This window comes from Myotis nattereri, assembly GCF_964212035.1.
Source record: "Myotis nattereri genome assembly, chromosome: 10".
NCBI lineage: Eukaryota > Metazoa > Chordata > Mammalia > Chiroptera > Vespertilionidae > Myotis > Myotis nattereri.
Window position 1 is genome coordinate 64,528,192 of NC_138085.1, and position 13,483 is coordinate 64,541,674.

The 13,483-nt window shown below is 35.8% G+C and overlaps 1 protein-coding gene across 2 annotated transcripts in view; it reads left to right on the plus strand.

Moving 5' to 3' along the window:
- Positions 1–10,502, plus strand: part of MAP4K3 (mitogen-activated protein kinase kinase kinase kinase 3) — a 114,180-nt gene extending 103,678 nt beyond the window's left edge. For both annotated transcript variants that reach the window (XM_081100762.1, XM_081100763.1), the window contains 6 exons: positions 3,298–3,469; positions 4,468–4,536; positions 4,621–4,713; positions 5,733–5,803; positions 8,190–8,245; positions 8,880–10,502. In XM_081100762.1, coding sequence (XP_080956888.1) covers positions 3,298–3,469; positions 4,468–4,536; positions 4,621–4,713; positions 5,733–5,803; positions 8,190–8,245; positions 8,880–8,967 — 549 coding nt within the window. In that variant the 3' untranslated portion in view covers positions 8,968–10,502. The remainder of the gene's footprint in view (positions 1–3,297; positions 3,470–4,467; positions 4,537–4,620; positions 4,714–5,732; positions 5,804–8,189; positions 8,246–8,879) is intronic.
- The last annotated feature ends 2,981 nt before the right edge of the window (positions 10,503–13,483 follow it).

Genomic DNA, 13,483 nt, shown 5'->3' on the forward strand with positions numbered 1-13,483 from the left:
CTCAAGTTAACTTAATGATTTTGGATTATGTGGCAAGGTAGTGGAAATCTGCCCAATTGTAAGGAACTCACTTGGCCTGAAAAAAGTTTTGAAAGACACTAGAGCAGCGGTTCTCAACCTGTGGGTCACGACCCCTTTGGGGGTCGAACGACCCTTTCACAGGGGTCGCCTAAATACATCCTGTATATCAGATATTTACATTATGATTCATTACAGTAGCAAAATTACAGTTATGAAGTAGCAACGAAAATAATTTTATGGTTGGGGGTCATCACAACATGAGGAACTGTGTTAAAGGGTCGCGGCATTAGGAAGATTGAGAACCACTGCACTAGAGAAATAGTGCAGGGATATGGCAGTAGGAGCTAGAAATAGTGTCTTGCAAATCTATATATAGTCTGATAGGGTCAAGAATATGTGCTAAAAGAGCAGTGAAATACCTGAATATGCTCTCTGCTCCAACACAGTAGAGAAACAACCTACAGGTTGGTGTTTGGCCAAGGGATGAGGACAGGGGATGCCATATGAGGGGGAAATTATTTATTTTGATTATATGCCTACCTGTTAATTTGCCCAGGCTTTCCCTTGGATGGTTGTTTTGTTTTATTTTGTTTTGTTTTGTATTGTTTTATGCCTAGGCTTCTCTAGACTCTTGAATTAATGAATATATGTTTTAATATTTTATTAATTTTTAGAGAGAAAGGAAGGGGAAGAGAGAGAGAAAAACATCAATGTGAGAGCAGAACATTGAGGCTGCCTCCTGCACACCCCCGACCTGGGACTGAGCCCCCAACCAGGATCACCCTTCAGTGCAGGGGATGATGCCCAACCAGTGCTAGTTAATGAATATATTAAAAAATATTTAATATTACTCAGCTGTAACTTAAATTTGAGGAAAAACTCTGAAGTACAGGCTTAGTCACACCAAGGAAATTCCAAATGGATTTTTTAAAGCTCTTTTCTTTGCTACTTTATCTAGATTAAGTTATTAAACATTTCACTTTGGCTTCGTTAGTCAGGGCCATGCTTCCTTGTGTCATCTACCTGGCCTGGAGAAAACATGGATGGGCACTTTTTAAGCTTACCATGTCTTCAGAGCCCTTTATTCCTTACTATTTTAAGATAGTAGATTTACAGTACATTTCTACTTGCAAGTCTCCCTCAAGATTTCTCGCTTAAATTCCCTGAGCTACAGGCCCTTACCTACTACTCCCTTTAATCTCAGCCCAACTCTCCTTTCTCTGTCTCTCTGCTCAAAACTATCTGTACGTTGTTTCTGTATTTGACATTATTTTGATAAGTATTTATGATGTTTCTATACTACAGCGCGTATCAGATGTGTTCAAAAAGATTCTTATGCTTTCTATATCCTTCCTTCCTCTTAATGACATTTCTGACAAAGCTTTTGCTTCACTAAACAACATTTTTATCATAAATAAAACTTATAAATTAAAGACATTCTCAAAAAACATTTTTGTTCTTATTACAAAGCAGGCACAGTGCTGTTTAACTAGAGACAAAGATGAGTAAGATATAGCCACTACCCTCAAGAACTATCACCAACAGCAACTGGATTTAAAACGATTGCACAGGAATCCTCTTCTGTCAGTGACTCATACTCATTGCTTCGTTAGGATTGGAAGCTAAGCAGAAGTGTTCAAAATCTGTCAGTTTTCTTATTTGCTGACAAAATTAAGCAAAAGCATTATTTTCTCGATGCTTTACTGCTCTTACCACATTTCAAAGAGAATTATTTAAAGTGTTTTACCTTATTAAAAATATGACAGATTGTATGCAAAGCATACTCCCAGGTAATGGGAGAACTAGAGAGAGGGGTTTTGGAGGGTGTTGATGAAGGCACTCCAGCAGTCACGGGGAAGGAAGGGATGTGGGAGCAACAGGTGCACATAGCAGCCGTGGGCAAACTACGGATCCGGCCCGTTTGAAATGAATAAAACTAAAAAAAAAAGACCGTACCCTTTTATGTAATGATGTTTACTTTGAATTTATATTAGTTCACACAAACACTCCATCCATGCTTTTGTTCCGGCCCTCCGGTCCAGTTTAAGAACCCATTGTGTGCCAAAACCGGTTTGGCTCAGTGGATAGAGCGTCGGCCTGCGGACTCAAGGGTCCCGGGTTCGATTCCGGTCAAGGGCATGTACCTGGGTTGCGGGCACATCCCCAGTGGGAGATGTGCAGGAGGCAGCTGATCGATGTTTCTCTCTCATCGATGTTTCTGACTCTCTATCTCTCTCCCTTCCTCTCTGTAAAAAATCAATAAAATATATTTTAGAAAAAAAAAAAAAAGAAAAAAAAAGAACCTATTGTGGCCCTCGAGTCAAAAAGTTTGCCCACCCCTGACATAGAGCTTTAAATCCCAGCCACAAATCTCCTATGCATGTGTGGACTCGTGTTCTCTAGAACGTAAAACTAGGAGTGTCATTGCAGAGTCCTCAGGAGTGCACAACATCAACAGATAATATAATTAATCAGTGTGGTCAATTCCAATTTATACTCCAATTTATGAGCATTTGTTTGCTTCTCTGAGTAATGCTTGTTATTGTTGTTCTTTTTGAGTTTAGCCATTCTGGTAGGTATGTATAGTAGTACCTCATGGTTTTATTCCCTGATGATTATTAATGAAATTAGTGTTTTTCAGACTTCAAAAATATGATCTCATTTAATCTCTTTATAGAACTATAGAAATAATTTTAAATGTTATGTAAAATTAAAATGGCTGCATTATAACTAAGTTAATTTATTAAATATAACCACTTTGAGATATGGAGCTCAGCTTCTCTTGTGTGTTTTTCTGAGCACACTTACAGAGGAGGGTCTCTTGCTCATTTGCATTTCTGTTTTCTGATCCATTTTGCTCAGTTGGATAAGAAGGCAGAGGCGTGTTACTGAAGCAGCATTGAGTTGGGAGACAGGACTCTGCCACAAAGGGTGGGGGACCATGGGCCAGTCACCCCGTTTCTGGGTCTCAGTTTTCAACTCTGAAAAGAGAGAGGGGTTGGAATGTGATTAATAAGTTCCCCTCCAGGCCTAATATCCTAAAATTAAGTAATTTTTAACTTTAAAAAAATTGCAGTGCTAAATTTAAAATCCTCATAAAGATACTTCATAATTTGGATTTGTCTGCATACTCCAGGTTTCTGTGACAAGAAGCAATATTTATAATAGAGATCTGTTTTGTATATTTCATAAAACTAAAAATTCTTAGTGGGGTTCTCGTGAAATTATTTGGCTTTTGTTTTCCTTTGTTTAACATATTTTTGTTTCTTTCTCTAGCACATAGATTTTCCTATACCGTGTCCACTTAGAATGTTTGAAATGCTGGTAGTTCCCGAACAGGAGTACCCATTAGTTTGTGTTGGTGTCAGTAAAGGGAGAGACTTCAGCCAAGTGGTTCGATTTGAAACAGTCAATCCAAATTCTACCTCTTCGTGGTTTACAGAATCAGGTTTGTGATTTTTATTGATTTAGTAATGCCAAGACATATACTAGATTTATAAGTAATAAATTTAATATTTCTCATTAGGCAAAATAAAGGTATTATATATATATATCTCATTAGTGCATAAAAATCCAATCTTGAGTAACTTATTAAACTGGAAAAAGGAAGATGACTTAAGACAGTCATTTGTTTGACATTTTTAAAACAACCAGTGGTTCCGTCTTCTCATTGAGCTCCTTTCTGTCGCTCTGTGGCAGTTTATGGATTCGCACGAGAAGAAGAGAAAATTCACAGAGCTAGCATTATGTTGCCTCCTGTCTTCCGAGGTGTATTCTGCTGTTTTGTGAGACATTCTTAAAAAAATAAATAATAAAATATAACCAGTGGCTCCCAGACTTGAATATGCTCAGCAGTTTCAGTTTTGATGTTCATACAAAGCTCAGGATATTCTTCATTTTACCTGATGGAAATCAAGTCGTTGAACTTTTTCAGTTTGTAAGAAGTTTGATAAATCATTATAACAAAGATAATGCCTCTTTGCATTTTGGTAGTACTTCATACTTTTCAAAATACTTGTTTTTTTAAACTCATTTGTGCTCAAAGTAATTTGTTCCCCTCACTGATTCATTCATTCAATAAATATTTATTGCATGTGCTAGGCACTGCCATATGGTAATGATATACAAAGCATAGTCCCTGGCCTCCTGAGCTTAAAATAAAATATTAGTTATAACAATAATGCGGAAGATTAGACTCCTATTTCACATATGAATAAAAATAATTATATCACCAATAGTTTGACTATAGTTAATACTCCACTGAGCACTCACATAGTTTAGCTCCTGCATAGTCTGAACACAAGCAACCTCGCTCAGCCACCATGTTCAGCTGAAACTATATATCCATTTCAACTTCAGTGATGTTCAGAATTCTTTTATTTTTAATGTCCTGTGTTCTAATAATTCCTTTTTTCTGTAAGTGGTTTGAGTTTGTTTGTTTTACAGATACTCCACAGACAAGTGTCACTCACGTAACCCAACTGGAGAGAGACACCATTCTTGTGTGCTTGGACTGTAAGTTTTTATTTATGTACATCTGACTTTAATAACGTTTCCTCTTACCTTAGTTTCTCAGTGACTTTTTCTCTCTCTCTCTAGGTTGTATAAAAATAGTAAATCTCCAAGGAAGATTAAAATCTAGCAGAAAATTATCATCAGAACTCACCTTTGATTTCCAGATTGAATCAATAGGCAAGTCACAGTTTTATATTTTTGTTTAATTGCATTATGAGTTGCTTAAAATAATTTATTTGATAATTACCCAATATTATAAAAATATATTACTAAGGACTCATTTTTTAAAATATAGGATATAATAGTAAATATCAGTCTTCACTTTTATACATTCTCTAAAATAGCTAATAATTATGATACAACCCAAATAATATTATCTTCTTTATAGATTTTTTACTTTCAAGAGAAAGAATTATTTTTCATAAAGTTATGAATTTGTATTTCTTCTAATTTTCCTATAAGTACTTTAAAATTTAGTTAATATACTCTATTGTATTTTTGGCTTATATCTGCCAATCAGAAAGTTTTAAGTAGTATATAGAATTTCCTTCCTTCATTTTGTTTGACAAGAATTTTTTCCAAGAAGGGATTTCTTACATAATTAGTATTCTAAAATGATTACATTCAGGAAAAATAAAGTGAAATGATCATATATGAGATAGTGCTAGGGAAAATGGATGACGGGTAGTTCACTGTTTATACACACTTTCTCTGGTGTCCTTTAGCAATAAGATGAAGACATTTGCATGTATATCTGTTGGTAGAAGTTTGTCTTCTTCCCGGTTCTATTTTTACTCTTTCCTCCAACTAGAGCATCTCTCTCCCGCAAGCAAATGCTGATGATAAGAAGTCAGTTTTAAGGGACATCTGCTCAAAATGTTAAAATGTAGTCCATATTTAAAAACACATAGCCAGGGTAAAAACCAAAAACCAAAAAACAATAAACCTTTTTTTTTTTTCATCAAGAAATTTCTTTAACAAATATTTTTGGTAAATTTTCTTTTTTCTTGTCAAAAAGATGACTAAATTCTATATAGTATTTTTTTATTTCAAAGGTAAAAATGCCATATAAATATGGAGTGACTGACATTAGTTACTAATTGAAATATTGCTATGCAAGACAGAGAGGGATGAAATGATGCTTATCAGTTGAACTTTGTACTATTAACAGTAACTGAGCTGTTCTTGCCTGCTAGTTTGCCTACAAGACAGTGTGCTAGCTTTCTGGAAACATGGAATGCAAGGTAGAAGTTTTAGATCTAATGAGGTAAGTCATCGTAAAAACTGCATCCATTAAATAGTCATGAGGCATTATCAAATTCTACATCAAACAATTTTATTTAACTTTAGAAAATGTCTCTGGTACAGGGCATACTTGATTGGCTAACTTTATTAATATTTACTGTATTCAGTCTAGTGATAAAAGTAATAGCACATACTTCACAGCCACCTCTCTCTCCCCAGTTACTCAGACAATTTTAGTGCCTATTTCATGTGCTTCCAGATAATCAAGCACCCTTATATTCAGAACAGGAACTTCCTAATACTGCTAAACGTGAGCCAACTGTGATTTTCTCTCAGCTTTCCCAGACCATCACCTGGGACCAGAGTGCTGATGAGGCACTCTGCCATGAGGCACTTGCTACCTTGTTTTCAGAAATAATGACCAGTGCAGTCGATAATGGCAGAGGGTTCTCCATTTCCCTCGAAGCCACCTTGCCTCCTATTTCTGTTACCCTTACTCACTTGCCATTTATAAGATTCTTTGCTTCTTTTCCCTTTTCTATTATTAACCTTTAGCTGTATAGTCTGAGTCCTTCCTACCTTAATTTAACTACAGGAATAATTGAACTCCAAGTCATGTGACATACTCACTTCAGTTCAACATTTACACCAGAGAACGCTGGGGTTATAAACATGAACAAGATGTGTTACTTGCCTGGAATATTCTAGGCAAGTAAAATCATCAGAAATTCTCCCAGCACCCCCACGCTTGTCTCGGTAGGATAGCTCTTCCTTGAACATTAGAGGGAGAGGAGAACCGTAGGTGCTTCAAGCAAGAAAATAGTCCATTTATGTCCTAAACTGTCATTCAGCTCAGAGCGTGTCTTCTAACAAAGCAAACAGTCTAGCCCAGTGACGGTGGGCTTGGGTCAGAGTCACAACACCTGAGTTCGAGTCTCAGCTCTGTGCTTTACTAACTGACCTTGGCATATCACTTAGCTCTTTTATGTTTTCATTTGTGATTTGAGGATAACAAAATAGTTTCATAGGTGCGTTAAGATTAAATGAAAGGTAAACACCTGAAACTAAAATAATACTGAATGCCAAGGGTAAATGAAAAAAATTTTAATTAAAAAAGGTTCAATGAAAGGAAGCATATAATGTGCTTGACATAATGCTGGGCCTGTGGTAAATATTCAAGAGAGGTTGCTGTTAATGTGTATCTAGTAGCAATTCCCACAAGAGGGCCACTTCTCTGGAAGATGTTTAAAAATCACCTGAGGGAACCGAACAGGGAGGTAAGAACAGTCAGCAGCTAATAAACAGTAGGCAGGGAAAGGGAGGCATCCGAGGCAGGATACAAGAGGGTTGTTCTAAAAAAGAAAGAAGAGTTTGTTCCCCAAAATCACCTGACAGGCTTTTTCAGATTACACAAGCATCCCTTACCGAATACAGTCCCTCGTAGGCAAACCCCAAAATTCCTTGAGGATCAGGCATGATGAGCCACTTTGCCTGAGTGAGCATGTATTATCCTTCAAGTGGGCTGGATACAGACAAGATAAGAATACCTGGTGTTTCCACAATAGCTAATTGTAGCAGTACTGAGGGAATAAATTTCATTTCAAAATCAAATTGTTTCTCCGCCTACCAAATTTTGGAGAGAAGTTACGGACATTATAATTTGAAATGTTTTGCATTCAGTAAACAGTACGTAAATAGTGGGTTGTTTTTTTTTCTCCGATAGATTTATTCTTAACTCCCCAACTGGGGAGAACTTCTTGGAGAATAGGTGCCGTGGGGAAATATCATGTCAGGAGACTGGCGAAGAAAGGAGAAACAGGGTTATCTGTTGAGCACTCCTTAGCTAGGCATTACACCCACTAGCACTTACAAGACCACCGCAAGAGATTGCTATCATGTGGGTATTTCCTACCCCATTTTGCAGAAGGCAAAGCTGTTGGCAGCAAAATGCTTCCCTTGTGCAGTGTCGCAGCTAGTAAGTGGAGGAGCTGGGATTCAAACTCGAGTCATACGTTTGTCCCTTCGGACCACACTGTAGCCTTTCAAGTAGAAGGCCCGGCTCCAAGTGGCTTTCTGCTCCAGTAGCCTCGCTGTCAGCATAACCGACGAAAGGTTTCTGTTAAATACAGCAGGCTGGGTGCTTTGCTTTTAAAATTCCCCTTGAGTTCCATAATTTAACCAGGAAACGGTTTTCCTGCTCTTATTTTATGACTAATTCAAAATTAGCCACAATTTCTCCTAAACCGACAAATTGATGCACCAGTATGCCCACTTAACAAATTCACAGTCATGCAGGGATCCGTTTCTGTCACAGGAATGTTTCTTTTCCAGAGTGCTATGAGTTAAATGCCTGTATAAAATTTTATGTCTTTAATTTCAGAAATTAAATTTTAATTTTAATTGAACAGGTAACACAAGAAATTTCAGATAGCACAAGAATTTTCAGACTGCTTGGATCTGACAGGTATGAAAGGGGTTGTATTATATACATAGTACTAGGCATAGTATTTTATAAATCCAGCATGAAACTGGTTTCTTTTTCCAGAGAATTGAAATTTCTCCAGTAATATATTCAACATTATATTTTCACCCAATTAGAATTCACAAGTCACAGTTGTAAAGCCTTTGAGAATGTGCCTGATCTTCCAAGAAATAGGAATATATAGATCTGTCAGTAGTAGTTTTGTTTTAAACATACTATCTAAAGTATAAGTTATAGCACAAGAAACAGGAAATACTGTATGTTAACAAGCAGAAATTTTATGTTAGTGCCAAATAGGATTTGGGGTTTTATTCTGACTTATTTTCTGACTTTTGAACTATAAATTGTTTTTAGAAATTTTAATAAATTAAGTTTCCCCAATTATTCCTAATAGAGGTGGTGGGGAGTGGGGGTGCATAGCAAAATTACTTCCCAGAGCTAAACTGGCTCTTTAATCATAGTGATTTACAAGTGATTTCTGTCCAAAAACCAAATAAGCAGCATTTATAGAGGCATACAAAGAAGAAGCAATGGAAAATTTTTCTGTTGGCATTAGTTTCAAGAATAACTTCTTGTTATCTGTTTTTTGTTTGTTTGTTTGTTTATTAACTTTTAGGGTCGTGGTTTTGGAAAGTAGGCCAACTGATAACCCCACAGCAAATAGCAATTTATACATCCTGGCGGGTCATGAAAACAGTTACTGAGAAATGTGCTTTGGCAGTTAACTATGAAAAAAGAACACTACCACTGCAACACTAACGGATGCTTGAAGCTGTACAAAGGCTGCAGTAACCTGGCTGAGTTACTTGTAATTTATTGTGGCATGAGACAAGATGGGGAAACTTTTCGTTTTAAGTGGTATGGATATATTTAGCATATTGAACCACACAAGTGCTTAATTCATTGTTATGTAATCTTTGTACATATAGGCAGTATTTTTCTGTAAAACTTCATATTGCTAAAGACATACACTAAGAATTTATGTAGATAATGTACTTTTATGAGATGTACAAGTAAGTGTCTTATCTGTACAAATGTAAATGTTGATGAAAATGCAATTGGAGTTAATATTTTAAGAATTCTTTAGTATACTCTTGGTGTGACTATATTATAAAATGGGATGCTGGCAATGAAACAGTACATTTAACACTATTGTATTTTTATTATATGTAATTTAGTAATATGAATATAAACCTTGTAACGTTTAAAGTTATGATGGAGGCTGTAATCATTTTATAATCTTGTTTTTAATTTTAATGCAAGTACACTGGTGTTTATATTTGCACAAAGTATTGATACGTGATGCAGTCAGTCACAAAAGTAAGCTGTGACATTGTCAATATGCATTTGGCGCCACAACATCTTTTTAAAATGTATTTGGATTGTTTTCTATGTGAAACAAACCAATTAACCACCTGTTGTAGTAACTGGTCTTTTTATATTTAAGCAGAATCTGTAAGATTGCTTGTCTGTGCTTAAAAACAATACCTTTGAAAAAATTTTGAGTCACAGAATAGCGGTACCATGATATAACACTGCAGTTGTCTGAACTACAGTATGCACAAAGAATAAATTAGCATTAATAAAGAGTCCACACTAAACATTTCATATAATCACATTGAAAAGCTGTAACATTCCATAGAGTGAAGTGGTTCAAATTTCTAGTGGAATTTTTACTTTTGTTGGCCTTATTTTATGATCATTTTCCTATTTTTTTTATTTAGAGTAGTAGTTCTCAACCCGTGGGTCGCGAACAATGAAAATACATCCTGCATATCAGATATTTACATTACGATTCATAACAGTAGCAAAATTACAGTTATGAAGTAGCAACGAAAATAATGTTATGGTTGGGGGTCACCACAACATGAGGAACTGTATTAAAGGGTCGTGGCATTAGGAAGGTTGAGAACCACTGATTTAGAGTTTAACACATGGCCAAAATAATTTAGTTACTACCTCATATAAACAGTATAATGGTTACTACACATCACAGGAACTTAGTTTTGGTTCAAGTCATTTTTTATTGCTTTTTTCCAATGGAATATGTATATACCAAGTTTTAGCAGAATGCACACTCTTGGCTCTTTTTTGGTATACGGTCTTTATATTTTAATGTAAGTATATACACTAAGAACAAACTAAATTGTGATTTATGATCTTCATTTATTTTAATTGACAATGCTTTTAAATATGTGTCTGATTGTACATAGTGTAAAATAAACATGTTTTTTTAACATGCTGTTGTATAGTAGCTTGTTATCTGGCTTCATCTACATATAGTAAGACTAAAATATATTGAGTAAAAGTGTTTTTAAATTATATTCTGCATTAAATCCTTAAGGATTCATTCTGGTACCTCCAATCATCTCTTTTTTTTCTAATCTGTCATCTCAATTTTGTAAGGGAGTAATATTCCCACATTTGAGAAAAGGAAGTCTTTTGTAGAATCTTCAGCTTCCTGATTGGGAAAATTAAACAACCATAGTCTTTTGGTTAAAGCAGGTGTTGTCAGATAACATACCTCAGCCCATTCGCACTCACCATCTGACTTTGTAAATGAAGCTTTATTAGAACACACTAGATATTCATTTACTGTTGTCCGTGGCTGCGTTGGCACCACAGTGGCAGAGTTGAGCAGTTGCAAAAAAAAAACACTGTATAACCCACAGAACCTAAAATACTTACTACCTGACCCTTTATGGGAAAAGTTTGCTGACTCCTAGGTTAGGGAAAGGAAATGAGACTTGGGGAATACAGTTCTGAGGGAAGGAAAGGTGGAATTAGGTGGGAAGAACTGGACTGGGAGTCACGAAGCACCATTTCTACTCTTGCTAAGGCCACTGCCTGTTGTGTGACCTTGGGTAATTTAATTGACCCTAGAACAGTCTCCTTGACTAGAAATGTAACTTCTAAATCCTACAGATGTTGGCGATCCGAGCAGGTTTATCACTTTTCCCAAGCAAATACATTGTGGCCAATCTTGGCATTAATGACTGAATAATAACTTTTAAAAGCACATCTTTTACTAGTGTAACATCTATTTGCTGAAAAACAGACTCATGGAAAATACTTTTGAAAAATCAAGATCTGCTCTTGGCATTTATTAGTGTTGTTGATCTTTTTTTCTGGGCCACTGTTTTTCCAAGTTTTATATCCTACAAGTTATAGAAAGAGTCACATCTCAAAAAAAATGTAACCATCACATTTAACTGTCAATCACTTATAAATATTTCCATAGAATATGGTATATAACTGGTTGTATGTTACCCAGGGGCTTTTTAAAAATACCCCTGGAATCATTCTTTGGAGGTGAGGCCAAGTAACCTATATTTTTATAAAGTTGTACAAGTCATTCTGATGTATAACCCTGCGTGAGGACCCGGGTCAACATTGAATTTAAATCAGTATTTCTGAGTGTGGTCCAAGGATCACATGCCTCAGAAAAAATCACCCTAATGACACTTAAAAATGCAAGTTTGGGGTCTCCACCCAGTAACTTGAGTAACTTTATTCACTCAAAAGGAAGAGAGCCACTCAAATGTTTGAAACCATCTATTTTTATCTTCATTGACGTTTACGTTATTTATTTTGTTAGCTACTTTCTTAAATCTTGGTGTTGAGAAGAATGAGATCAGTTGTTTCTGGGTCTGTTGGCATCATTCAGCTTGCAAGTATGTCACTGATTTCAGTAGAGAACAAGAAAGGACACACAGATAACCAGTTTTTACTATTACTGGAAGAAAGGTTAAAGTGTGTGCTATCCAAAATAATGGGCACACACTAGGAGTATTACTTAAGGGGCTATAGTAACATTATGTACCCAATACATGTATCTGTGGGCCAGGTGCTATACGACGTTTTACATAGATTCTCCCACTGAAGCCCAAACAGCCCAATGAGGTGGGTATTATTAATGCCAATTTACAGATGAAGAAACGGACACACGGAAAGTTTAAGCAACTTGCCTAAGAATATCGATGATAAGTGATAGAACCAACACTTAACTTACGCTAAACTATGTATTACACAGAATACATGGAGTATATCCACTCCTCTGTAAAATACACTTGCATGTTCTACTTTGAAATTAGATTTATTTTCTCCATTTGGGAATTGAACTTCAAATTCTGATTTCACTGGCTCTTTGCAATAAAAGAAATTAACTTACTGTCTTAATTTTTTGCTTTACTAAAAAGCATTTTCCTTGTTCAAAGCATTTGTTATGAAAAGGATTTGCATAAAATCAATTTACAGTTAAAGCTTATTAAATAAATCTAGTTAAAACTCATTACAAAGACTTTTTTTTTTTTTTTACTTTTGTGAGATAATTATTTAACCAACATCTATTCGTAATCATTTACAGTGTATTCAGGCATTACTGTCACTGGAGAAAAGATGGAAAAGGCATCATTCCCAGTATTCAAGGGGCACACTTGGGTGACTAAAGATAAATTTAAAAAGAGGTACAAAAGGTTGTGCCTAATTCTGCTTTGGAAAAAGAAAAGCCTTTATGTAGAAAGTTAAATACAAAATGGGTTATTAATAAATGAAAAGAGTTTATCAAGTGCAGGGAAAAACTAAGGTAGGTGCTGTAGGCTAGACTAAAACACATGCAAAAATGCTGTGTGTTAAATGCAGCTGAGTTTGGGGTGCATGGAGCAGAATCATACCATGAAAGTAGAGAACAAGAATGGGCCGGACTGTGAAGAGCTACCTCTGGAGGAAAGTAGCTCTAGTAATCAACAGTTTTGGAAACTGCAGAGATGAAATGCAACATTAAAGTGAAAATAGGCTGTTGGATTTGTAAACAGGCAACCACTTGTATCCTTACTGAAAAATTTCTATAACATGATAAGAGTAAAAATGGGTAGATTTGAGTATAGTGGAAATATATTTGGTTTCTGGTTTTGTTTTCTAAAGATGGGAGGAGATTAGAGCATATTTCTAAGCAAATTGAAGAAAATGGAAAATGGAAGATAGGGGAGAAAAAGGAGGTAAGAATGGAAATTGGGGCATCCTGAATCTGAGCATGGTGGACAGCATCTTACTGATGTTAAAGTATGTATGTGTTCATTAATAACAGTATTCTTAAGTTCGCCTTGGGAACAAGAAGGTAAGCCTTGCTCCCCAAAAATGTATTTTTTCCAATTTACCTCCGTATACCATTCCTTACAGTTTGCTTGACTTGCTTCCCCACTGGGTGGCAAACATGTCTCT